The 27,959-nt window shown below is 42.2% G+C and overlaps 2 protein-coding genes across 12 annotated transcripts in view; one reads left to right on the top strand and one right to left on the bottom strand.

Moving 5' to 3' along the window:
- tmem276b (transmembrane protein 276b) overlaps positions 1-27,209 on the bottom strand; it is a 29,122-nt gene extending 1,913 nt beyond the window's left edge. Inside the window, exons 1-3 of the mRNA XM_062989366.1 lie at positions 27,069-27,209; positions 26,027-26,118; positions 8,857-9,490 (exon numbers count right to left, since the gene is read on the bottom strand). Coding sequence (XP_062845436.1) covers positions 8,857-9,238 — 382 coding nt within the window. The 5' untranslated portion in view covers positions 9,239-9,490; positions 26,027-26,118; positions 27,069-27,209. The remainder of the gene's footprint in view (positions 1-8,856; positions 9,491-26,026; positions 26,119-27,068) is intronic.
- On the top strand, positions 564-27,506 carry tk2 (thymidine kinase 2). Of its 11 annotated transcripts, none has more exons than XR_010007710.1 (15): positions 564-627; positions 1,781-1,921; positions 4,181-4,365; positions 6,267-6,393; positions 11,635-11,783; positions 11,927-12,090; positions 13,008-13,100; positions 13,249-13,329; positions 13,907-15,077; positions 15,775-15,832; positions 20,414-20,467; positions 21,289-21,378; positions 22,996-23,209; positions 26,578-26,659; positions 27,199-27,506. XR_010007710.1 is itself a non-coding variant. In XM_062989365.1 (8 exons), the coding sequence occupies exons 5-8, from the start codon at positions 12,025-12,027 to the stop codon at positions 13,949-13,951; spliced, it is 261 nt and encodes an 86-aa protein (XP_062845435.1). In that variant the 5' UTR covers positions 564-627; positions 1,781-1,921; positions 4,181-4,365; positions 6,267-6,393; positions 11,635-12,024; the 3' UTR covers positions 13,952-14,134. The 11 variants fall into 11 exon arrangements, 3 of the variants coding, with proteins under 3 accessions (XP_062845435.1, XP_062845433.1, XP_062845434.1); XR_010007709.1 differs by adding an exon at positions 5,729-5,769 and having other exon boundaries at positions 11,635-12,090; XR_010007712.1 differs by lacking the exon at positions 11,635-11,783.
- Positions 27,507-27,959: the final 453 nt, after the last annotated feature.

The following is a 27,959-nucleotide window of genomic DNA, read 5'->3' as shown; positions in this document are numbered from 1 at the left end:
ATAAAAGAGATCAATCAAAAATTGATGGAGACTGTAGCTTAACATAATGATTTCTTTACATTTTAAAATATGAATTGCAACAGTATGTTGTATAGAATTACATGTGTTAAAAGTAATGCTTAAAAGCATTCCTTTATTAGCTTCTTACAAAAATAATAGGTCTATTTTAAAAAATCCCAGTTTTTCCAGAACCAGATCACCATATGATTTTTAATAACTCTTTGTGTATCAACTTCTCTTGGAAGCAGTAAAGGCAAGGCTGTAATACCGTACACCTTGTTCTGGGTGTATGGCAGGATGACATTTGAAGAATGCCAGGAGACAAACTCCTTGTAAGTATTTAGTTTTTTCATCTTTAAAATCATGATTATTCAGAATGTACTCATTTTGTATGCACATTATTTGCTGTATTGAAAGTTAAGTATTTAAAGAATCGGTTCACTGTAATGAATCAAACTTTTTCCATCACTGGGCATGATGGTAGTAACACGACTCGGCCTGTAGGGGGAGCGAGCGCACAATCCTTCCTGCTACTTCCTCGAAGTACAAAATCTAAAGCATGATGGCGGTCACAGTGCGTTTGTGCGAGCTCGTCATTTGAGAACATTTTGCTTCATTTATGCCCCTGTAAGTTCACATTAAGTCATTAAATCATTTTTATCAAATGTAAAGTAGTCAAAAGAGAATAAATTCTGATATAAAGTATGAAAGACAGTCCCAAAGCATGGTTGTTTTTGTATGCTTGAACGTCTGCCCTTCATGCCATGAATGGTATCGCTACAAGCATTTACTTTAAATGTGTATTTTGTGGAAAACTACTAAAATGGATTTAATTTCTCACCTAACAGTGTAAAAATAGTCAAACAAGCACCAGGTATGAACATCCTCCCTTTGTGTTAAATGTATAAATATAGCACATCACCACTTTAACTCAAAAATCACCTGTATACCACAATAACATTTAATACATTATAAAGATTGAATTGAAGAGATAAACAGTTTACAACAAGGATCATTCTTGTCTAATGTGTGTTGTGGCATTTCTTAAACAATAAAAATGTCTCTGTATAGAACATTTAGCTTCATTTATGGCCCTGTAAGTTCACATTAAGTCATTGAATCATTTGTATCAAATGTAAAGTGGTCAAAAGAGAATAAATTCTGATATAAAGTATGAAAGACAGTCCCAAAGCATGTTGTTTTTGTATGCTTTGGGGCTTTGGTTGTACCTTTCAACCATAAATTGTATTGCTGCAAGCATTTACTTTAAATGTGTATTTTGTGGAAATCCTCTAAATGTTGTTGGTGGCTGAAGCTAATGTAATTATAAAGAAATAAATGTAATTTCTCACCTAACAGTGTGATGGTAGTCAAAATAGCACCAGTTGTGTTAAATGTATAAATATAGCACATCACCACTTGAGCTAAAAATCACCTGTATACTACAGTAACATTTAATACATTATAAAGATTGAACTGAAGAGATAAACAGTTTACAACAAGGATCATTCTTGTCTAATGTGTGTTCTGGCATTGTTTTAAACAATAAACACTTCTCTGTATAGTGTATGTGTATATCTGTACACCGTATAGTGTTTAAATCTTGGATCATTCCAAATCATGCAGTCATGCAAACCTGCCATATACTAATTACATTCTTAATATTAAAACAGGAATTCATTAATAAAGAAATGATAACTAATGCTATAATCATCAGGTCCTGTAATGATGTATTTGCTATAAATTAATTTATTTATCTAAATATTTTTGTTATTGTTAGGATTGGTGTATGGACTGCATCTGGAGGAAATTCAGAAGGACAGAAGAGGTCAGATCTTTACTCCAGAGCTTCAACTCTTCAGAACCCAACGTATCTTTTAGCCCCTGTTCTATAGGGCTCGGCTAGACCTGAACAGTGCAGGTATGGATTGTTTTTGCATTTATTATAGGTTACTCACTTGATGTTTGTGTTATGTGAAATTTGATGTCAACATTTTAGAATGACCTGTTCAAAAGAGTCAGCTTAATTTGTTATAGCATGTGTCACTGACAGACAAGATAAAAAAAATGGTTTCATTTGAATTAAAATCCATTTCTTAATGAAAGTAAGAACACGTTTAACACATTCCAATAATCTGTGTCGAGTAGTACATTTGTATTTTGTTTTATCGTGAGTATTCATTCATTAATATTTAAATTGGTAACTCCATTTCCTCTAGACTTGGCAAGCCGCTAAGAAATTGTACCATATGGCCGAAAGTAAAAAAAAAAAAAAAACTGGCACGGGTGAAAGTGCATTATCCAAACATGAGGCAGAAAGATACAGGATGGCACAACGAATACAACACGTACTGCTGTCAACATACACTATATTGCCAAAAGTATTCGCTCGTCTGCCTTCACACGCATATGAACTTGAGTGACTCCCATTCTTATAATATCGATTCATCTTAAATGAATAACCGATTCGAATCGTGGCACATGTGCACCGATTTTTAACTGTCTTGTGGTGCATCGTTACATCCCTACTTGATTTCAGATGGAACCTGACCCACCATGACCAAAGTAAAGCGTTTGGTTAAAATGAATGAAAATAATAATAGAGACTAAGCGTCGTGTAATGTAGGAAGAACCCAAAACATATAACAGGTTAAAAAGTGTGTCAAGGCTGAGTTTAATAAAAACAACTCGGCTGTATTGTTTTGAGTTCGTGTCCTTACGTGTGGTAAAAGACGTTAGATTCGTACCATAGAATTCGCTGCTATAGAAACTTTTGCAAGACGATGAGAGGAAGTGTGACAAGGTGATAAATGAATAATATAAAAGGAAGTGCCAGACATTAATATGTCACAGCTTGTAGAGAGGAGCTTTTAAAAAGCCAGATCTTTTCTCTAAGCACGTCACGTTGATATCTGCATTTTAAATACACATTTAAATACCCAAATTATATATGTATATGTATGTATATATGACGGTACACGGATTTTGTACTCGTTGCTATTTTGGGTCAAATTATAACCGTCTGCCACTTGTAGCAGTTTTTGTTTCGGCTCACTGGAATGTGAAATCAGTGACGCTGCGTCTCCCTGCTGAATAATTACATTTATGATTGTTATGCTTGCTTTACTTCCTTAATAGAACCTTATTTATCTTCAGTAGGATTTTAATTTGTCCTAGTCCTTGGTTTTGTATATTTTTGTGCCACGTCTTAAACTTGCACATAAAAAGATCAGATATTTTCTTCTACATGTATACAGGTGTCATAAATATTAAATCATTACATAAAACGATAAAACGATGTCAACTGGAAAAACTTGTGTTTACTTTAGTAATTTCACGATCACCAGATCTATCCTTAATTGTGACTGGCATAAGGCAGAAGCACGTTAGCTAAAATAAGAGTGTGTTTAGGGGCTTTGAATGTGACAGATTAGCTGAGAAAGCCTGGATGTGCCTGTCAAACAGTCAGCTGTGATGGTAAAGTGTCATTTTCTTTAATCAGTCTCTACATCAACCAGCAGCAGGCTGGTGAGAGAATTACGCCGAATGCTTCCAAGAATATACAGTAAGCAGATCTCAGCTATGAATCATCTGTGCAAAACAGCAAAAACAATCGGTACCTTAACGTGATCTTAAACCTGACATCTGTGTTAATTGATTAGTGATAGCATAACGGTTGAATTTGGTGTGATTAAATGAACTTAAGAACACATCTACCACATTAAAACAATCTGTGTAGAGTAATACAGTGGTATTTTGTTTTATCGTCAGTATTCATTCATGAGTATTCAAACTGGAAACACCACAGACACCTCGCTAGACTTGGCTAGCCGCTAAGAGACTACACTATAACCGTATAACCAGAAGTCTTTGGACACTTGAGCATGAGCTTGTTGAACATTCCATTTCAAAAACAAATGCTATTAAAATAGAGTGACCTCCGTGTGATCTTTTCAGCCATAACAGCAGCCGCTCTTCTGAGAAGGCTTCTCGCATAACTTCGAAGTATGTCTGTGGGAATGTGCAACCATTTAGTCAAAAGAGCATTTGTATGACTGGGTACTAATGTTAGTTGATAAAGCCTTAATTGATGTTCCAGTTCATTCCAAAGCTGTTGAGTGGGGCTGTGTGAGGGCCACTGGAGTTTCTTTAAACCAAGATTTTCTTCACGTGTTTATAGAGCTTACTGCATAAGGGCACAGTCATGCTGGAACAGAAGAGGTCCTTCCCTAAACTGTTGCTGCAAAGTGGACTAGTCGAGATGCTAACAGATGCACTGGAAGAATACAGAGGTCATAGCCTGATCCTGCCTAAGAATCCACTGCTGCCTGGTGTAAAGAAGAGCCTGGTGGCCTCACGGTGGAGGTATGTACTAGTCTGTAAAATGTGTATAGATACATTATTTCATAATGTAATATTATAGCAAACTTAGCTGGAAATCAAGCACTTAACCTTGTGATAAATACATAGTCAGATCAGATGTTGGATCATCAAAGCTAAACAGGGTTAGCTCTGCTCTGTCATGGACATATAACCTTAATTGAGTAAGACAGATGTATGCTAATCCATGAATAAGAGAGTAATATAACTCTAGCTAGCTTTCTTTGAGATCTGCTAGATGGATGAAATGCTCCATCTCTGCTTCATTATTCATGGCATCCATACAGCTACTCAGAAGCTCCGGGCAAATTTAATGAGCAAATTACCATTGACATTTGAGTGGTGTGTGTAAACTGCATTGAAAGTAGCTGCACATGTATTAGCAAATGGCATGAAACTACTACCAAGAACAAGAAGAAAGTTCTGAGATCTTAAGTTAGCTTATTTATTGTAATGTGTGTGTTTCCTTTTAGTTTAGTTTACTGCTTATGCTGTATAACAGCTAATCCATTCTCCTCACACGCACACAGTGATCACACAAGAAGGAAATGTAGCTTATTAAAGCACTATTAGTTTAATAATAGATTATTTACAGTAGATCTGTGTGTGTAAAATAGTTAAAATACAGATATGATTAAAATAATGTTTTAATGTTAGTTTGTTTTGGGGTATTTTCCTATAAAATCTAGCCATTTATTCAGGTATTTACAATATAGTAAGCTGCTTTTACGTTGTATGTATTCTGGACATTTTCTTAAAATCTAAGCCATACTGCTTCATGCTGGCATGAATTATTGTTAGGCCCATCTTTATGTGCTAAACACACAATAGAACAAATTACCCCACTGTTCTGTCAATCATAATTTAAATGATTTTAGTGGATAAATACGTTTTCTCACTATGAATTGTACTTTGTACCTCATGCACACGGGGGTGAGGGTGAGATACAAATCACGAGTCTCAGCTCTCATGTGTGATGGATCTGCAGCTTCGCTCGCAGTTCAATTAATGCGTCGATGACGCGTGAAATGACTTTTTTTCGTTGGTTATTAGTTAACCAGGTAATAACATCTCTACTTGGAAGTCTTAGTCCTACTAAACAATGCGACTTCAGTACTTTGGTTTGACCCAAGCATGTAACAACCAAAGCGATAAGAACTAATCGAAAACACTTTGTGGTCGGAGCATTGTGAAGATTTCCTGCTTAGCCTTCCCAACCCCCTCCGGTCACTGTGCATTTATAAATAATACATTTTTAGTTTCTCATATCCCACCGCCAGATGGATAAGCCAATAAACCTTGTGTCATTGTGTCATGTATGGATCTCTAACACCAACTGTGTTGGTAGGATCCAACACCAGGGACAGAGACCCAGAAGATTCAAGCTGTGTGAGTCTTTACAGCCATTGCATAACACTCTGATATTAAATTTTAAAAGGTGTGAACCTAATTAAGCTTTTATTTAACACCAACCGGAGCTTTAAGATCTGCAAGCAGGTTGTTTACTTTAGGACATTTACAGTGGAAATTAGGGTGTAAATTTAGAATAGTGTTATTTAGGATAATCTGCCCTTCAGAAAGCTTATTATTATTATTATTATTATTATGCATCATTTGAAAGCCTTATGCAACTTGCACAACCTTTTATGGTCAAAAGTATGTGGACACCTGACCTTAAGCTTGTTGGACATTCCATTCAATTCCAAATTCATGGGCATTAATATAAATTTGCCACCTGTCCCTACAAGTGGAGCAGCAAAAGAAGGGTTGAGGACAATTCCATATTAATGCCCATGTATGTATATTAAACATAGTTTTGTATGATCAGGCACTGATTTTGTATACGAAGGCTGAGTTTGTAACTAACATTGCATTTGTGTTTAAAGGGTTCGTGGAAATAATGTGCAGACCACCCAAGTTCCTCTACAGTCACCAAACTCATCGAACCATGTCTACACGAGTCCTACTGGAACAGAAAATGGTCCTCCATAGGCTGCTGCCACATAATTTAAGGTACGTAATCACTTTTTACAATCATGTTGAGTAAAAAGCGTCTCGAAACGCAGAACAGGAATCTAAAAATTCAGTGGTGCCAGCTTATCGAAACTGGTTAGGAAAAACATGAATTGCTCTGATCAATTTCAGTTTACACTTTGACATGCATAGAATTGGGTCATAATGGGCATTTTTCAGATTTCCTTTAAGGATACAATTAAAAAAGTGAGGACAGTAGGTAAATTGCCAATTAAAAACCAAAGCCAGTGATGTATAATATGTCTTAACAATATTATAAGTGATGTAATGTCACTTATATTTCGATGCCTGTAACACATTCCCAAAAAATGTCATCGTCATTGTCAGGGGGGCGGCACGGTGGCCAAGTGGGTAGCACTGTCACCTCACACACAGCAAGAAGGTCCTGAGTTCGATCCCCAGGTGGGGCTTTCTGGGTCCTTTCCGTGTGGTGTTTGCATGTTCTCCTCGTGTCTGCGGGGGTTTCCTGCGGGTGCTCCGGTTTCCTCTCACAGTCCCCAAAGACGTGCAAGTGAGGTGAATTGGAGACACTAAATTGTCCATGCATGTGTTCGATATAAACTTGGGAACTGATGAACCTTGTGTAATGAGTATCTACCGTATCTGTCATGAATGTAACCAGTGTAAGACATTACGTTAACATCCTAATAAACGAACAAAATACTAGCCCTAAATTGCCCCCATCCCAACTTTTTTGGAATGTGTTGCAGGCCTGAAATGCAGGAACGGAGGTATAAATAAGAAATAGGTCAAACAAACTGCAATAAAAAAAGAGTCAAAGTAAATGCAAGAAACTCTGTGTTGTAATTTTCTTTTGCAAGTTTTTTGATCTCTTCTCTGCTGCCGTGGTCGTACTTGTATTTGCTTCTCCAGGTCAATCAATTTTAAGTGTTTCTGGATCATTCCATGTTTTGTAGGCAGCTTTGCACCACCTAATTCAGACTAGCACAGGTGGTTTTAAATTAAGCTATTTTGGGAGATAGTCCAGGTGTTAGTAATCAGTAGTGTTTCAGAAAGTCCTTTTTAAAGACATGATTTACTATTCCAGGCTAAGGCCTACTCCTGGCTTAAGTTAAACCCTGTCTGGGAAACCACCCCTTGAAGTTTGGAAAAGCATGAATCGGTCTGATAAATTTCGATGTACGCTTTGACATGCGTAGAATCGGGTCATAATTGGTATTTTTCAGATTTCTTTTAAGGACACGATTCAACAAAAGTGAGAACAGTAGGTAAACTGCCAATTAAAAACCAAAGCCAGTGATTTATGTCTTAACAACATTATAAGTAATTCAACACATAAGTAATTGACACATTCCCAAAAAAAATGAAGCAGGAGCAAATTCGACCATGTACAGTCCATAACATTCTTACATTGTCAAGGGGGCGGCACGGTGGCTAAGTGAGTAGCACTGTCGCCTCACGGCGTGAAGGTCCTGGGTTTCATCCCTAGGTTGGGCGGTCTGGGTCCTTTCCGTGTGGAGTTTGCATGTTCTCCCCGTGTCCGTGTGGGTTTCCTCCAGGAGTTCCGGTTTCCTCCCACAGTCCAAAGACATGCAAGTGAGGTCAACTGGAGATACTAAATTGTCCAAGACTGATTCGATATAAACTTGTGAACTGATAAACCTTGCGTAATGAGTAACTACCGTTCCTGTCATGAATGTAACCAAAAGTGTAAAACATGACGTTAAAATCCTAATAAACAAACAAACAAACATTGTCAGGGTCTTAAACACGTGATGAGATGGAAAGATGCTAGAAATGTAAAATCTCGATTGTTACCAACTCAAAGATTTGAAGCCTTTTATACGCGTTTTATACATTCCGGAGACACACAAGTTGCCTTCTTGACAGTGCCAAGCCACGTTCTAACGTAGTTTTGTAGTAAGAGAGTGCAAGTGCTAGACTGGCCTGCCTGCAATCTATTAGGGCATTATAAAAGCGCATTACTGCCCAACCGAGACCCTGGATTGTTGATAAAGTAATCAAGAATACAAAACTACTGGTGTTGTCAGTGTCCAAACAATCATGTAGCACAGTTGTAAACAAGCCCCTGTCCCAACTTTTGTGTTGAATGTGTTGCAGCCACGTTTCGGATGCATGACTATACACAAAATTACTGTTTAGCAAATCATTGCTGCCTGTTTTATTTACCCTGTTCGGAATTGCAGTTGTAATAAAAATGAATCCTTTAATGTACCTCAGGTTGAGAAATGAATATATGACAGTTATCTCACTCGGCCCAGTTCACTCCTATGACACGAATGATCCACCTACTGGTAAACATCAGTTATGGAAAAGCTCAGACTAATAAATATAGCCAACAGATATTCAGCCGAATATTTCCTATTAAACCAGTCGGTCCCAAACAGGACGCCTTTTCACGCCTGATAAACCTTGTTGTGTTTACAGTTAACCTCTCGAAAGGTTCTTAAAAGCAGGTACCTTTGTAGATGAGCTTATCGGTCTCCAGGTCGAATCCCTCCCGGTGGCACTTCCTCCACAGACCCGACACCGTGGAGTTAAAGCGACGGCTGCAATGCGACTCCATAGCGGCCGGCACCGGGGCCAGGTGCCTCCTGTCGCGGGCCAGAGCTTCGCTTTTCTGGGGCATCATCGGTGGCATCTTGAGGGGCAGGTTACGGTTAGAGATGGAGATGTAACCCGGGTCGTTGCGGTTGCTCGCGTAGCTCTTGCAGCGCTCCCGGTGCCGCCGCGCGTCCGTCTCGTACCAGTAGTCGGTGCAGATAGCCATGGCGAGCAGGCACAGGGATCCGAGAGCCAGCATCAGGCCCGCACCGGTCAGCAGCTTGGCTGCGGCCGCCATCTTTCACGATTCCTAATCAGATGAGGCTCCGATCTTCCCCCAACACTGGCATATTCGATCCCAAGTACCAAGCGATGCCTCTCCGCGTAATTTATCCGACACGCACCGACACGCACAACGCGTCTAATCCCACCGGCCGCCAGTGAGCCGAGGATGCTGAGGATGCTGAGAGCCGTGCCAGTGAACAGATGGAGGGTGGAGGGCTCTCAGTCTCTCTCTCTCTCTCTCTCTCTCGCAATTCAATTCAATTCGCTTTATTGACATGACAAATGCACATATTTGTATTGTCAAAGCTTACATATATATAGTATATATAGTATAGTACATAGTATATGTATAAATAATAAAAAGAACAAGTATATACATAAAGATAAAATGGTAAAATATTGTTAAGTGTGGTGTGTGTGTGTGTGTGTGCAGGGGGTATAGTAAACATAAATAATAAAAAGAACACGTATATTTATATATAGAGATAAAATGGTAAAGAAAATATCATTGTGTGTGTGTGCAGGGGGGTATATCGTATACATAAATAATAAAAAGAACACGTATATATAGAGAGATAAAATGGTAAAGAAAACGTCTTTTTCAAACTGATCAAAATATTTATGTCTGATTGTTGTGTACTTTGGGCAGTTTAGAAGGAAGTGCACCTCTGTCTCTACCTCACCTGTCCTGCAGTGACCACACAGTCTCTCCTCTCTGGGGATCCAGGACTTTTTTAACCTGCCTCTCTCGATGGCCAGGCTGTGGTCATTCAGTCTGTATTTGGTGAGAACGTGTCTCTGCTTCGTATCTCGGACAGTAAGTAGATACGTGGCCAGGTTGTATTCATGTTTTAGGGTCAGATAGCAGTTGAGTTTGGGTTGTCCAATGTTCCAGATAAGTGTTTTTGAGGTGTTTGATAATTTGAGTGATCCTGATTGGTGTTTGTGAAGCAGTGCTGGTCAGAGAGTTGGGATTGTTAGGGGTCAGTGTGTTGGTCAGACTTTGGACCAGTCTCTCTCTCTCTCTCTCTCTCTCTCTCTCTCGGATAAATAATTATAATTTGCATCATTATGTAGTCTCTTAAAGGCATGCCACCTGCTATTGCATTAAACCGAGATGTTAAACTGATTAGTAGCATTGGATTCTTTGGGAAATATCTTAAAGTTCCTTAATATACACATATATATTTAATAATTATGTGTACTTCAGATATTCAGTGTCCCAAATGCATAGTAAGTCTAAATTAAACAACAATGTATTATATTCCGCTTTATTTTTATCCTAGTGTAAGGATTCAGTTAGAGTTAAAAAATATATTAAGTCATATTTGCAGTTACTAGTGTGTGTGATGGCAGTAAGCATCAATTTATTTCTAATGTCCAAGCTTGTTTTTGGGGTCAGAGCGCAGCCCTGGAGCAGAAAGGGTTAGGGGCCTTGCTCAAGGGCCCAACAATGACTGCATAGTAGAGCCTGGATTAGAACAGACAATCTTCTGAGTGATAACACAAAAGCTTCTTTACAGAGAAACTGTCCTTTCAGTTCATTTAATTGCATGTCCTGATTACTGGGCTGCTTTAGGTTCAGTCTGCTTACATTGCATCTCTGAATAAGAGCTCAAAATCTTTTTCTATGGCCAGCAAACCTCTTTAGCTGTCTGTTATTCTTCAGCTCTGTGGAACAACGTAATATTGTTCTTAGAATTTGCAAAGATAAACAGACAAACTTGGAGTTCAGAATGATGAACGATTCCTGATCAGACGAGGCTCTGATCTTTCTCCAACACTGACCGAATATCAGATCCGATAACGATGCTTTTCTTTTCGTGGGCATTACACCATGCTCAGCAAGCAACTTTTGGGCAGCTAATAAAGTACGGCAACCCGTCGGGGAGTCGAATCTGCAGCGATGCGTTTGCCAAGCGGACCGTGTCGAAAGTGGACGAGTGTGAATGCACGAGCTATGCCACCCTCTTGCCTCCCATATGACAGTTCAGACCCTGGCTGTGCAAGACAAATGTTTTCGTGCAATGTACAAACACAGCACATTCCTGCAAATGAATATGGAGAAAACATAAGCGTTAGGTAAACAAAGCCTGTACTTTATGGCACAGTAAAATAGAAAATAAGCTGAAAATGTATTTACTAGACATGTATTGTTACTTATAGGATTTATTTCAACATATCAAACAGGCACAAACAGAAGCCAAATTAAAACGAAATTCATGTCAGAAAGAGAACGTGGATAAAGATACCATTTTAAACACAAGTGGACAGTTAGTCGACATCTCTCGTTCTTAATCCGAATACATTCAAATGTTATGAAGCTTTACAGTGTGATTAGAAAAGTAAGGCATAAACACTTGACAAGATATGCCCCTTCATACTTTACTTTGTTTCCTTACTATCCAGAAATGGTGAGCTTTATTTTAAAAGCGTGCCACTAAAGATGCAAAGACCTGGAAGAAGAACAAAGTGGAATGCACAGAACTAAACCAATGTATAAGATCCCCTGTCTTATGTGATTCTTCTATTGATCATAAGGCATGTCCTGAACTCAGGTAAGCTAGAGGTCGTAGATAGATGTAATATCGAATCGAACGGATCGTTTGCTGAACTGCATTCAGGTGTGAATATACTAAACGAATGCAACCAAGTTGTTTTTGTGACCCTAACTAAACCTGCACTCCCTCTCTTTTTACAGACCTAGTAACACTTCTGGTCCCCTTTTGTGTCTGGTACCAAATAACGACGTGACGAATTGAGGACGTGCACCTCTGACACCTCTGTGTTCCTCTGTCTATGTCCCCGGTGACTCCGAGCACGTCTCGCTGCGAGACTCGAGTGAGTCCGGTCCTCACGGTGCAGGTTTGCGATGTATTTAATGTTCATGAATGTCAATGTCTGCCTTGTGTGATGTGAACGTGCTACAGTAAGACATGTCTGTGCTCTGTGGGCTCGCGGGACGAAGGGACGGTTGAGCGTCAAAGAGCAAGAAAGTGCAGGTAAGGAGCCCCGAAGCACCGAGGTAAGGAAGTCAATTGGCTCGATTTGGATTTAGGAGCTAAATGACAATCATTTGGCAGCTAAGAAGATTGTACACTTGTCTTAAGTCTGTAGATGTATACATAAAAAAAAAATTACTTTGTCACCAACTAAAACACTTCAGAAGAAATACACCGTTAAAGAGGTTAAATATTGTATTTCATACACTCACCATTTCTGTGATCTTCAGTATTGATCGTTTGGATGGGAAAAAGTCCAGGTCCACCTCCATGACTGACAGTTGCTGTTTTTCTGACTTTTTAGCACACACACACACACACACACATTCACTTCCTGAATCAGAGTACCTGTGTGCTTCAGGAAACGCAACACCAGGTGTAGAAACCGTACAGTTCTAAAACACACTGTCAAAAACCCAAGGCACAGGGCAGGGCGTCAAACCCGGGCAGGATGCCTGGTGTCACAGGGTGGCACGTGGATCGAAACGTCGACCGAGAACCGGGCCTTTATGTCTGACGTCACAGTGTGACCTCACAAATGTCATTTTGACCACACGGACACAGATCCCCACAGACGCGCTGTAAATCTTATGGTAATCTGTCCCAGGGTGTTTATGCAACATTTACCTGTAGGGCCCACAGATAGTGGTTAGCATCGGCATTTGTTCATCTCACAGTGAGGTTTTGACCCCGAGTACAGCTGCCCAAATCAGACTCTCATGGGGTAAAAGCCCCGAGCCACGAACGGTAGGATGGTGATCTTTCTTCGTCGTTCAATAGGCGTACCTGGGCGGGCGCTGTGAGGAACCAGGCCGAGGCCATCGGGCGCCCAGCGGAGGAGGCCAGACTGTACCGCGGGCCCATCGAATCGAGGTAAGCGGAAATCTCTTATCGGATTCTGCTAATCGGGAGTGGACGACTCCTGGAACCCGATAACACTAGAAACGGTCGATAAAATGATAAAAGAGACAAAACAGACGTGCAAGAAGAACGTCGTGGTGTTGTACTTGTCGTGTTTCAGGCGTACCTGGAGGCCATTCACCAGCTCTACGAAGACTGGCTGATTAAACAAAGCAGTTTTCCAGTTCCAGCAGCGGTCCAGGTGAGTGCCTCGACGTTTCGGTTCCTGGAGGTAAGTGTGTTAGTTCGAATATTCTTAAGTAGGGTGTAATGTAGCAGAACTTGGGTACCAGAGTTGTTGCATGGTAGAGTTGGAATATTGCGTAGTGAAGTAAAACATGGTATGTAGTCGAATGTAGTACAGAAGTTCTGCTATATTAGACTCTATGTAAGAATAGTGTCGCATGTGAGCTGGTTTGGTGCGGTCAGGTTGAGTGAGTTAGAATATTCTGAACGAGAGTAAAACTTGGAGAATTTCTGCATGTTTTACTGTAGTTCAGAAGATCGTGACTAACTCGACCTACCTGTCAGAGTCCAGCTCACATGGAAACAAGACGGTACTTCCGTGTAGCTGTAGAGTAGCTGTAGTGTACTCTACTCCCAACTCAGTATTTAACAAGTAATTTAATCTAGATTAGAAAGGAAGTACCGTCTTGTTTCCATGGGAGCTGGACTCGGACAGGGTAGGCCGTAGACAGTAGAAACGGTAGTGAAGCGTAGACTGGTACGGTTGTCGAGTGTCAGCGTTGAACTACTGTCGTCTGTGTGTGTCGTTGTAGGTGCTGGCGGCTGAAAGGGACCCTCCGAAGGTCATGCAGCAGTGAGAGCGGAACCTCGAGAAGATGTTCGACAAGTCCGGTCTGCGGCGGCTGAGCAAACTGGTGGAGGAAGAGCGACATTAGAACGTGTAATAGACCGCGACGATTGATTGAGCGAGTTGCGAACAGACGTTGTGACTGTTTGATGGATTTATTTGTTAGACACATGAATAAATGAAAAGAATAAAATTCCCTGTTCAGTGTTGTCTGTGACGAGTAGCGAGTGTAGTTTGTAGTAGACTTGAATAGTACAAAAATCACAATGATAGGTGGTGAACTTATTTATTATTAATAAATAATCCTTATATATATATATATAGCCACCAAGAAACCAAAAAAAACAGGTGTGGAACTTATATATATATATATATATATATATATTCTTTTTTTTTTTTTTTTTTTTAAAGTCCCAGACCTGCTTTTCCCGGGAAAAAAGAGAAAAGAAGGTGATAGAAAAAAAAAAGGAAAGAAGGTGATTGAAAAAAAAAAGGAAAGAAGGTGATAGGAAAAAAAGAGGAAAGAAGGTGATAGGAAAAAAAAAGAGGAAAGAAGGTGATTGAAAAAAAAGAGGAAAGAAGGTGATTGAAAAAAAAAGAGGAAAGAAGGTGATTGAAAAAAAAAGAGGAAAGAAGGTGATTGAAAAAAAAAAAAAAGGAAAGAAGGTGATTGAAAAAAAAGAGGAAAGAAGGTGATTGAAAAAAAAGAGGAAAGAAGGTGATTGAAAAAAAAGAGGAAAGAAGGTGATTGAAAAAAAAAAGGAAAGAAGGTGATAGAAAAAAAAGAGGAAAGGTGATAGAAAAAAAAAGAGGAAAGGTGATAGAAAAAAAAGAGGGAAAGAAGGTGATGATTAATCGGCGTACCTGGGCAAGCGCTGTAAGGAACCAGGCGTAGGCCATCAGACACCCAGCGGAGGAGGCCAGACTGTACCACAGACCCATTGAATCAAGGTAAGCAAAAATCTCAGGACCCCAAGGGGAAATCCTCTGTTTGCATTCTTATTTTATTATTTTTTTTTTCCTTTTATTTCAGGAGTACGGGTGAAGGTCTCGGGTGAGAGGAAGGTGAAGGCGTTTGGGAGGAGTCTGCCTGACCGAGGCTGTGAGGACCCTGTCCAAACGTGAGCCTCTGACTAGTAAGTAAAATATTATGCGGTTCTTATCTAGAGCAGTAAACTGTGGATCTTACTGGAGGGCAGAAGTCAGCTGTAGGGGACGCGGACGAAAAATTAGGAGCTCTGAGGTGGTCATGGGGGGGGGTTTGCTACACACTAGTAGTACTCCACACACAGACACACACACCTGTCCCCAGGTGGGGGACAGCGGGTGAACATGCTTCTCTCGCTCTCTCACACACACACACACACACACACTTTTACTTTTATAGTACAGTTTGCACTGTTCTCTTAATTTTTATGTATATCTGTAACTACTCTACTCTAAGGCCAGTGATAGCTCAGTGGTTAAGGTACTGGACTAGTAAACAGAAGGTTGCTGGTTCAAGCCCCGCCACCACCAAGTTGCCACTGTTGAGCAAGGCCCTTAACCCTAAATTGCTCATCGTGTTCCACTCATTGTGTAAGTCACTTTGGATAAAAGTGTCTGCTAAATGCTGAAAATGTAAATGTACTCTTATTTAATGTATTTTTTAAATTGTTATTATTCTTTTTATTCTGCGAATAAGCGTTGTCCATATTCGTCGTGCCAAAAAAGCTCCCTTTGAATCTGAAAGATTTGAGTGTGTGTTAGGACTCAGGCGTGTACGGGATATACAGACAGAGTTTTCTCTAATTCTTCTGGTGCTGTTGCTAATAAATTCTCTTGTGACCTCAGCACTGACCAGACCAGACCTTCGCTGAACAGGAAGATGCACCACATCCAAGAGTACACAGTAAGTACCCCTGATAGCACACACCGTATCTGATATTTATGAACACGGTCTTTTGAATTCACGATTGCAGATTATGCCAGTGATAAGGTCACACAGTAGATGTCGGAGCCAAAAACAAACCTTGAGTAAATCTTTTAGTAGAACAATGCAGAATGTTTTATTGTCATGTGCACAGTAGAAACAGCAGTTACACTGTACAGCGTCAGTTGGTTCTAGGAGTGGCGTTTTAAAGGCGTCGAGTGTCCCGTGGAAACGCATATAGTTTAGGCTAATGTAAAATAATGTGGTTGTATTGACTCTTATACACTGAAAATAACACCAATGTAATATCAAAAATACTGAAATACAATTTAAAACAGTTAAAAATAAATAACTGACTTATCGTACTGAAACGAGTGAGAAATTTCATTAGTGTAGAGAACTTATGAGCAGTAATAATGAAGTGAAGTTTAGTGTTTCTATGTCATAAGTTGAATACATAATTAAATAATTAAATAAATGATTAAAGACTCTCTCTCAATTTTTTTAAGTGAAGGTGAACACGTCGAGTTCGAGGGAAATGTTAAGTTTAAGGTACAAATTTCCCGAAGAAGGGCGTCGAGTTTCAAAGATTTTGAGTTTAGGGGACGTTGAATTACAAGGTACCGCTGTACAATGAAATTCTTACTTTGCTTGTTGTCCAAAATTGTGAGTATGTACAGTATCTCACAAAAGCGAGTACACCCCTCACATTTCTGCTAATATTTCATTATATCTTTTCATGGGACGACGCTATAGAAATGAGACTCGGATATAACTTAGAGTAGTCAGTGTACAGCTCGTATAGCGGTGTAGATTTACTGTCTTCTGAAAATAACTCGACACACAGCCGGTAATGTCTAAATGGCTGGCGACACGAGTGAGTACACCCCACAGTGAACGTGTCCAAATTGTGCCCAAAGTGTCGATATTTTGTGCGACCACCATTATTATCCAGCACTGCCTTAACCCTCCTGGGCATGGAATTCACCAGAGCCGCACAGGTCGCTACTGGGATCCTCTTCCACTCCACCGTGATGACATCACGGAGCCGGTGGATGTTAGACACCTCGAGCTCCTCCACCTTCCGCTCGAGGATGCCCCACAGGTGCTCGATCGGGTTCAGTCCATCCCCTTTCCCTTCAGCTTCCTCGGCGAGGCAGTCGTCATCTTGGAGGTTGTATTTGTGGTCTTTATCGTGTCGGAAAACCGCCGTGCGGCCCAGTTTCCGAAGGGAGGGGATCGTGCTCTGTTTCAGAATGTCACAGTACATGTCGGAATTCATGTTTCCCTCAACGAACCGCAGCTCCCCGGTACCGGCAGCACTCACGCAGCCCGAGACCATGATGCCACCACCACCACGCTCGACTGTAGGCAAGAGACGGTCGTGTAGGTACTCCTCACCAGGGCGCCGCCACACATGCCGGACACCGACTGAGCCAAACGAGTTCATGTTGGTCTCGTCAGACCGCAGGGCATTCCAGTAATCCATGTTCTTGGACTGCTTGTCTTCAGCAAACTGTTTGCGGGCTTTCTTGTGCGTCAGCTTCCTTCTGGGATGACGACCATGCAGACCGAGTCGATGCGGTGTGCGGCGTACGGTCCGAGCACAGACGGGCCGACCTCCCACTCGTTCGACCTCCGCGGCGATGCCGGCAGCAGTCGTGTCTACTTATTTAAAGCGACCTCTGGATAGGACGCCGAAAACGTGGACTCGACTTCTTCGGTGGACCCTGGCGAAGCCTGTTCCGAGTGGAACGTGTCCCGGAGAACCGCCGTATGACCTCGGCCACCGTGCCGTAGCTCGGTTTCGGGGCGTCGGCGATGTTCTTATAGCCCAGGCCATCTTTGTGGAGAGCGACAATTGTATTTCTCACATCCTCAGAGAGTCGTTTGCCATGAGGTGCCACGTCGAATATCCAGTGGCCAGTATGAGAGAATCGTACCCAAAACACCAAATTGAACAGCCCTGCTCCCCATTCACACCTGGGAGCTCGACACATGACACCAGGGAGGGACGAGGACACATTTGGGCACGGTTTGGACACGTTCACTGTGGGGTGTACTCACTCGTGTCGCCAGCTATTTAGACATCGACGGCTGTGTGTGGAGTTATTTTCAGAAGACGGTAAATCTACACCGCTCTACGAGCTGTAGACCGACTACTCGAAGTTATAGCCGAGTCTCGTTTCCATAGTGTCGTCCCATGAAAAGATATAATGAAATATTAGCAGAAATGTGAGGGGTGTACTCACTCTTGTGAGATACTGTTCATACATCGATCAGCCATAACATTAAAACCACCTCCTTGTTTCTACACTCACTGTCCATTTTATCAGCTCCACTTACCATATAGAAGCACTTTGTAGTTCTACAATTACTGACTGTAGTCCATCTGTTTCTTTACATGCTTTGTTAGCCCCCTTTCATGCTGTTCTTTAACGGTAAGAACTCTCCCAGGACCCCCAAAAATATCCAGCCGACAGCGCCCCGTGGGCAGCGTCCTGTGCCCACCGATGAAGGTCTAGAAGATGAGCGACTCAAACAGCAGCAATAGATGAGCGATCGTCTCTGACTTTACATCTACAAGGTGGACCGACTAGGTAGGAGCGTCTAATAGAGTGGACGGTGAGTGGACACGGTATTTAAAAAGTCCAGCAGCGCTGCTGTGTCTGATCCACTCATACCAGCACAACACACAGTTGTAGAACTACAAAGTGCTTCTATATGGTAAGTGGAGCTGAAAAAATGGACAGTGAGTGTAGAAACAAGGAGGTGGTTTTAATGTTATGGCTGATCAGTGTATGTAAAACAGGATTAAACAAAAGATGTACAAAAATATGTTTTACTCTGTTTTATTATGGAACACAGTATTTGCATTTAGCTGAAAAGGAGAGAACAAGCCTAACAATGCGAGGGTAGATGGTTGTACAAGTGTTCTATTTTAACACGAGTTAAATAGTCAATTGTAATTACTTAAAATATTCAGAACATCCAACTAATCAGTACTTAAATTGAAAAAAAACTTTTACTGTTATGTAAATACTGGTTTTGTCTGAAGTAAAATGTAATTACTCTCATTGTATTAAGTAAACTTCTTAGATTTATTGCAGTTACCTTCAAAAACAATTCGAATGTATTAGTAAAAATCAAAAATAATTTAAGGCAGCAAAAAGGCAAGTAGCAGCGGTCGTTATAAGGTGCACTTGTGCAGTGTATGGAGGAGGTTCAAGGTTCATGAGGTGAGATGGGGATGTGAATCCCATATTTGTTAACAAGTCCCGACTGTCTGTGGGGAGAAGCTGTTTGTCACTCTTGTCGTTCTGGCGTTTACACTTCTGTAGCGTTTGCCTGACGGCAGAAGAGTGAAGAGGTAGTTTTGGGGGTGTGTGCTGTCCCTAATGATGTTGTGGGCTCTCCTGACGACCCTGGTTTGATAAATGTCCTGTGGTGCAGGGAAGGACTATACAGTACTTCTACGTAAATGTGTATACATACACTATATTGCCAAAAGTATTCACTCACCCGTTCAAATCATCGAATTCAGGCGTTCCAATCCCTTCCATGGCCACAGGTGTATCAGACCGAGCACCTGGGCATGCAGACCGCGTCTACAAACATCTGCGAAAGAACGGGTCGCTCTCAGGAGCTCAGTGAATTCCAGCGTGGTACCGTGATAGGATGCCACCTGTGCAACAAGTCCAGTCGTGAAATGTCCTCGCTACTAAATATTCCACAGTGGACTGTCAGTGCTATTATAACAAAGTGAAAGCGATTGGGAACGACAGCGACTCAGCCACCAAGTGTTAGATCATATGTAATCGTGAGGGAGGTGCTTTACTCTCGCTTTTACACAAGCGGCTGTTGGATTTTTTTATCTTCCCGATCGCCCATTAACAATAAATAATGTAAAATAAATCTGTTGAAATGACTCGGTGTCAGTATTCCTAGTTAGAATTTGTTGTTGTTGTTCTTGATTGTACGTGTATAATAAAGTTGATTGAGAAATAACAATAAGACAAATAAACATGATAAGGTCCCCTTTTATAACCTTTTTTGGCAAGTGCCATCGAGACAGAACAGCCCTTTCAGAACGTCAGCAGAAGCAAATTACAGGCACTCGATCATCTCTAAGTCGTGTTGAGCCACCGAGGGTGACGGTGGCAAAGAAAACCAGTTGTAAAATGACAGAAAGAAACTTTAAGAGGCTGAGCAGGGACCCCGTCCTTCTCGGGTGGCCTGGAGAAGAATTGAAATAAATAGGATGAATTGAAGCAAAGCATACATACACAAATGTAATTTCAACAAAGTGATCATGAGCAAGAAGAAATAAAAAAAACAAGCGATCAGAGTCGATTTCATTATTCAGTCCAGTCTGTAATAAAGTCTGTAGCGAGTTCAGGACAGCAGGTGTATCCGCTCCCCCGTGGTGCTGGAAAAAAGTCGCCGACGGGTGTCACGGCTGTCAAAAAGTGAAAGTGGAGGTCGGGACCGGGATAAGAGGTACACGTCGGGTATAAAAAGTGACTTGTACCGATCGTGTGCTTGCTCGTTTTCGTGCAGGTTTTGACAGAACCCGTTTCAAACCGGAGGAACGTGCGAGGACACGACCCGCCGGTGAGTCGATGGACGCACGCGCACAAGTGGGATATAAGTGGGAGAGAATGCTGCAGATTAGACTGAGACATGGCGATATGTATGAAACAGAATGAAACTGCTGCTATAATGGGGCTTAAAAAGTGTTTGGTTATTATTTGAAGTAGTATTTACTTTTAGTCTCAGTAACGCCGTGTGTGCGCAGGGATATCAGCGTAACAACCTGTTCATTACCCCGCTGTTTGAGTAGCTCAACGGGCAGAACGTTTTGATAATGTTCCTATGACGGTGTTATATTTTTTATAGGTGCAACCCTAACGCCCCCTCCCCCATCTCAGGTGAACACCTGCCGAAACACCCCCACCCTATGTCTTCCGCCAACCCGCCAGCCCAGGGTGTTCCTCATTTCCAGTTCTGAAAGTTGGCGACCCTGACACAAAGGGAGCCTGCAAATCTAAAGATCAGCCTTTCACATTTGTTTAATGTGTGGAATTAATTAGTGTTTGAAGTGAGCTTAGTTCCTAGTTGCCCATAATTTACCAAACTAGTGGCATCCTCGGCAAAGAAAATGTCGAGAGTGAGGAGGGGCCACACCCTAACAAACACGAAGCCACTCCAGATCCTTTCTCCACTCTACAAAACCAATTGGCAAGTTTGATATGTTGTCATACTACAATCCCCCCCCCCCCCCCCACCACATAGCGATACAACAGAGAAACGATAAAAGCACCGCTGCGCCGCATAAGAGTTGGTTTATACTCAGAGAAGATTGTAGCTACGTGTGATTAGAACGAGAGCTTCATTCGTAGCGTCTGAATAATCTGAATTGTTCTTTTGAAAAGGGTTTGATGTATCGGGATCCGGCGAGATGGGGACTCGCTCTACAGACCTACGTCCAGCTGACGATGCTGGATCGACACCTCCAACACACAGTAAGGGTTTTGTTGGAATACTTTTACTGGAGTGCGATAATGAGAGTGATAGAATTGTTGCTTCACGTGTTAGAAGTTACATTAACTCAGGTCATGTAGATTAGATGCTCTATCAATCAGACAGTTTGATCAGTGATTACACCGCCTGGCCAGAAAAAAAGGTCACACACACTAATATTTGGTCGGACCGTCTTTAGCTTCGATTACGGCACGCACTCGCTGTGGCATCGTTTCCACGAGCTTCTGCGACGTCACAACATTTCTTTCTTTCCAGAGTCGCATTAATTTTTCCCCAAGATCTTGTATTGATGATGGGAGATCTGGACCACCGCACAAAGTGTTCTCCAGCGCATCCCAAACATTCTCAACGGGGTTCAGGTCTGGACTCTGTGGTGGCCAATCCATGTGCGAAAACGATGTGTCCTGCTCCCTGAAGCACTCTCTCACAATCTGAGCCCGACGAATCGTGGCATCGTCATCTTGGAATAGGCCCGTGCCATCGGGGAAGCAAAAAATCCATTGATGGAATAACCTGGTGGTTCAGTATATTCAGGTGGTCAGCTGACCTCGTTCTTTGGGCACGTAACGTTGCCGAACCTAGACCTGACCGACTGCAGCGACCCCAGATCGTAGCACCGCCCCCACGGGCTTGTACGGTAGGCACTAGGCACGATGGGTGCGTCGCTTCAGCCGCCTCTCTTCTTACCCTGATGCGCCCATCACTCTGGAACAGGGTAAATCTGGACGCCAATAATTTGACCCTTCCGAAACAGATGAACATCTTTTCCACGACCACAGGACGTGTCTTTCCACATGGTCGTTTAACAAATGAGAAGCTACTCACCCTCATCGGTTAGGGTTAAATAACTTGTTGCCAGTTGAAATATAATCACCCATGCAGTCATTATCCAATGGGAGGCTCTTGCCTATTTGTTGAGTTAAATCCGGGTGGTGACCTTTTTTTGTGGCCAGGCGTATATTGGCCATCGTGTGTTTAGTGACGGAGGTTCTTTCAGGAGCGATGCTTAGCAGTTTCGATAGTTTTCAGGACTCCGAGAGGCTTTTCTTCTCATTTATGATCAAGCCTGTCGACGAACACAGTCAAATCGTCAACTGGGGACTGCGGCGGTGTGAACTGACCGCCGTGGCTCTGACGTCACTTACAAAAAACAAGGTTTTATAGCCCCAGTCAGGATCTCCCCCCCCCCCATGTGTCAAAGGCAAACGGCAACAAATTGAAGTCCGTGTTAAACGGTTCACGACCGTCCTAGAGAAGAACGTGACTTGCGCTTGAAACCTTTGCTGGTGAACACGACGAACAAGAGTTCGAGTCTGACCGGGAGTCTACAAAATGTAGCATTAAATAATGTAAACAGGATAGGAAGAAAGTAGGAGAAGTAGTAAAAACAAATGGAAGTGATTTTTAAAGATCATGCCGGTTTGGAAAAGTGGCTCTGTCTGAGAATGGAGCGTGTCGTTTTTATTATATTCAACTCGAGACAGACATTTGATCTGTGTGTTGTGCTGTGACTGTTTGTCAAATGTGGTAAACTCTAATTGTAAAGTAGTTAGTGTAACACGATCTAACGTCAACGATATCTTTGTGTGTGTGCGCAGGAAGCTCCATTGAGGATGATGGAGAGATCGCTGTACAGCGCTAAATACATCTTTGTGGAAAACCTGTACAGAAGGTGCGGTTCACATTCCAAAGCCAAATAGACACGGCGCCTACACTGTCGTTCGCCGTTTGTACACCGCAGCTGTCGGTCGGTATCGTCGACCAAACCGATGAGTGTGATCGTCCAACGTCGGTCAGGGCGGCCGGATAAAGGTGTGGATAAGTATCACACTTCATAAGACCACCAGTGACCAAGTGTAAAGAAAGTTTGGTGTGAGTTGTTGTACTTACAGGTTTTCATCGGGCATGCAGATGAATCGTGTCTTCCTGAGGTATAGACGAGGAATGAAGAAATGACTCCGTCGACACTGTTCTGGGTCTACGAGCAAATTATTTATTTCAACCAAAACAGTATCGATCCGAACGCCCAAGCTGATCGGGAGAGGAGGAAGCCGATATGTGCTTCTACGAGCTGTGGACCGACTGCTCGAAGTTATATCCGAGTGTCATCTGTATAGTGTCGTCCCATGAGAAGACATAATGAAATATTAGCAGAAACGTGAGGGGTGTACTCGCTTTTGTGAGATACTGTAGATGTTTGATGTCCTGATGAACTGTAAACTTATAAAGAACCTCCTTAGATGTTCTTGTAGACACTTTAGGATTTCATTCACAGCTATGAAGAAAATGTTATTGAAGTACTAATGTATGAAATCCACATCAACTCCATCACAGTCATATGATTAAGTATGTGTAGTGTAACTTGGTGGAGAATCACAGGCTTCGTTCTGAGTCAGTAGGCAGACGTTGCTGGATGCAGATGTGTCCTCACTGTGAAACGACCTCGCCGATAAGCAATCCTGGCAGCCGGAAGACGCAGCGCTCCCAAAGCCCGCGTGATCGATTAGAGTAGGATAGATACAAGTAGGTTCTCCCGGCAGTTCCGCAACAGAAGGACAAAGTGGTATCATCGAAGTCGGTAATCGTTTGTGTCGTTCTGACCGTACGTGTCATTGACGAGCTCTTGTAAGGATTAGCGATGTGTGAACACATTATATAGATGTGTAGGCTGGTATTTCATGAAATAGAATAAAGTGTCCCAATGGACATGACTATATATTTGGTGAGGTCCAGCTGTGCTCTTCCAGTGAAAAGCAGTGTCAGGCACCTGTTTGAAATGTGTATTCGTGGTCTTGTCAAATCCAATCGATGACTGACAGGTAGCACTTTGGTCAAACAAAAAGGCCGGTTCAAGTACGTGTACTTACAGGTTTGCACAGGGCACGCAGGCAGCTGTGCTGGGAGTCAGAGGACCCGAGCACCGACGGTCGATGGGATGGGAAGTCCTCGGAGTGCACCATTTTGGGAATGGGCTATTTCGTATCTATGTCTGATCATGATTGTGTGAATGTAATGAATGATAACTTGTATACCGGTGTAATAATGTGATGCATTTGTTTGTCATAGACCAACGACTAATGCCAAGCTCACACTACACGATCTCCGGGCAGATCTCACTCGGCGACCGGTCGGCGCTAGATCTCCAGGCTCGGGAGCAACTCGGCGTTCGCTCGGCGATCGAAACTCGGCTCTCGATCGCTACGTGTGAACTGTTCGACAAGTCGACCCGACCGCTCGCCGACCGGATAGAGATATCTAGCACGTCAGATATCTGATCTCAGTTGCACGTCTGGCAGTGAGTGACATGTCGAACGGCCAATGAGAACGCGAGATACGGTGCGAGGGGAAACGCAGGCGAGAGGAAACAGGTGGGACAGACAGGGGGATAATCTAGTTTTTATCCGAATACACCGACTCTCACACGGTTTACAGTATTTCTGACTTGATCGTTCTCTACGAAACACCAACGTTGCATTGCAAAGATATTAATGAAGCTCCAACTTACTATCGAACAATCCATACTGTCGGTGTTGCCAAATCCACTGGGATTCATTTATTTTTTCTCTGTGATTTTTTGAAACTTTGATCGCTCGCTACTTGTCGACGTGCACTTTTGAACGTGGTGTCATTGAACCCCTCGTCACTTGTCGCGTTTGTTTTCGTGACAAGACGTAGTTTGGGAGATCAGACAAGCTCGCCTGCGATTCCAGTCGGTGATAGACGGTGTAGTGTGTAACCCCCTATCGCCGATCTGTCGTGTGGTGTGAAATACACACCGACTGAAAGACTCTCGAGTGCAAAAGATTCAGTCGTGTAGTGTGAACTGTACAGCGACCCGACGATTCTGAAAGTCGTGTCGTGTGAACTTGGCATTGTCGTTAGTGGAAAATGTAGGAAACGATTAGATACCTGTCGTCGGTTTCGTACAATACTTCGTGTGTACACGGATCGTAGTGTCTGTATCAGTCGGTCCTGGATTTAGCGCGGTTGTTTTAACACGACGTGTATCGTAAAAAGACATGACACGAGTATCGAAGGGGTGAAGAGAGGCTGTTAGTTTGGGCATGTTGGAGTTCTTATGTCGGTGATTTAATGGAGAAGTACTTAAGTGTAGTGTAAAGTCAGTGTATTGTATTGGAATAGTAGTAATCGATGTTGGAATGTGTAATAGAAAGGAATCGTTGTATGGTATGTAATTGTATTCCATTATTTAGCACCAGCCTTTGGATGTGGAGAAAGAAATCATCATAATTGCATCCTGATTGTGATTCGGATCAGGTTCTCCATCACAGATGGGCTCTCCTGTTTGTTTTGTAGTTAGTTAGTTAGTGAGTTTGTTTGTTTGTTAGGATTGTAATGTGATGTTTTACACTTTTGATGACAGGAACGGTACTTACACATTTTTAAAGACAACCCGAATTGGTTTGAGAGGCACAAGGTGAATGTAAGCCAGTGTCAGAATGAGGGGTGTGTGTGTGTGTGTGTGTGTGTGAGTGTGAGAGAGAGAGAGAGAGAGAGAGAGGTGTGGTCATGTGTGTAGTAGTGAGTTATAAGTACTGTAGTTGTCAGTGATGGGTTTGAGTTATGTGTATTGTGAGTGTATTGTCGTAATGTGATGATACGTCCTACCTCAATGCAACCATCCAGATGTGGTTAATGTGGCCAGTGTGATGTCGTCAGAAATCCCTGCTTCTTGTGTCTAATATCTTTGTGATGTGTTGCTGCAAGTAGAAATGTGATATGTGAACATTGTCTGTTAGCTTGAGTGGGACCATCCCAATTCCTAATGTGCTAGTTGCTGCTCTCTCTGGCACAACTAGTGGTTATTGTCCCACGAGGCTTGTTTCTTATGTTGGCCATGGAGGTGTGGACTTGCACAGCTGTGACAGTCTGTTAGAAGAATCATATCTTGCTAGCTCACACGGAGAAGAGAACACAACGGCCTCCAGTGATGGAAACGTTCCCTTGTCGTGATGCGAGTGTGTCGCTTCAACTCTACAGGTTGCGCGTCATTCGTCTTACCCCACCACAGACCGAAGGTGTATTGTGTGAGCAGACAGAAGAACCGGAGCTGGACACCACGATTGCTGTGTTAATAAAAACAATTTCAAACCCTCCGTGTGTGCGTACAAACAGACATGCGAGGAGACCGTTGTGTTGTTGTACTTGTTTTGTTTTAGGCGTACCTGGAGGCCATTCAATCGGCTCTACGAAGACTGGCTGATCCAACGAAGCAGTCTTCCAGTTTCAGCAGCGGTCCAGGTGAGTGTGTGAGTTTGAATATTCTTAAGTAGGGTGTTATGTAGCAGAACTTGGGTACCAGAGTTGTTGCATGGTAGACTTGCAATATTGCGTAGTCAAGTAAAAGATGGTATGTAGTCGAATGTAGTACAGAAGTTCTGCTATATTAGACTCTATGTAAGAATAGTGTTTGTATGTGAGCTGGTTTGGTGCGGTCAGGTTGAGTGAGTTAGAATATTCTGAACGAGAGTAAAACTTGGAGAATTCCTGCATGTTTTACTGTAGTTCAGAAGATCGTAACTAACTCGACCTGATCTGTCAGAGTCCAGCTCACATGGAAACAAGACGGTACTTCCATGTAGCTGTAGAGTAGCTGTAGTGTACTCCCTACTCACTATTGAACAAGTCATGTAGAATAGAAAGGAAGTACCTTCTTGTTTCCATGGGAGCTGGACTCTGACAGGGTAGGCCGTAGACAGTAGAAACGGTAGTGAAGCGTAGACTGGTACGGTTGTCGAGTGTCAGCGTTGAACTACTGTCATCTGTGTGTGTCGTTGTAGGTGCTGGCGGCTGAAAGGGACCCTCCGAAGGTCATGCAGCAGTGAGAGCGGAACCTCGAGAAGATGTTCGACAAGTCCGGTCTGCGGCGGCGCTGAGCAAACTGGTGGAGGAAGAGCGACATTAGAACGTGTAATAGACCGCGACGATTGATTGAGCGAGTTGCGAACAGACGTTGTGACTGTTTGATGGATTTATTTGTTAGACACATGAATAAATGAAAAGAATAAAATTCCCTGTTCAGTGTTGTCTGTGACGAGTAGCGAGTGTAGTTTGTAGTAGACTTGAATAGTACAAAAATCACAATGATAGGTGGTGAACTTATTTATTATTAATAAATAATCCTTATATATATATATATATATATAGCCACCAAGAAACCAAAAAAAACAGGTGTGGAACTTTAAAAAAAATATATATATAAGTCCCAGACCTGCTTTTCCCGGGAAAAAAGAGAAAAGAAGGTGATAGAAAAAAAAAAGGAAAGAAGGTGATAGGAAAAAAAAAAGGAAAGAAGGTGATTGAAAAAAAAAAGGAAAGAAGGTGATAGGAAAAAAAGAGGAAAGAAGGTGATAGGAAAAAAAAAGAGGAAAGAAGGTGATAGGAAAAAAGGGTGATAGAGTAATAGAGAAATAGGGGATAGAGTAATAGGGGATAGAGTGATAGAGTAATAGGGGATAGAGGGATAGAGTAATAGAGTAATAGGGGATAGAGTAATAGGGGATAGAGGGATAGAGTAATAGGGGATAGAGTGATAGAGTAA

Source organism: Trichomycterus rosablanca, chromosome 27 (assembly GCF_030014385.1).
Source record: "Trichomycterus rosablanca isolate fTriRos1 chromosome 27, fTriRos1.hap1, whole genome shotgun sequence".
Taxonomy (NCBI): Eukaryota; Metazoa; Chordata; class Actinopteri; order Siluriformes; family Trichomycteridae; genus Trichomycterus; species Trichomycterus rosablanca.
The sequence above is the reverse complement of the archived record's forward strand: the minus strand, read 5'-3'. Positions and strand labels throughout refer to the sequence as shown.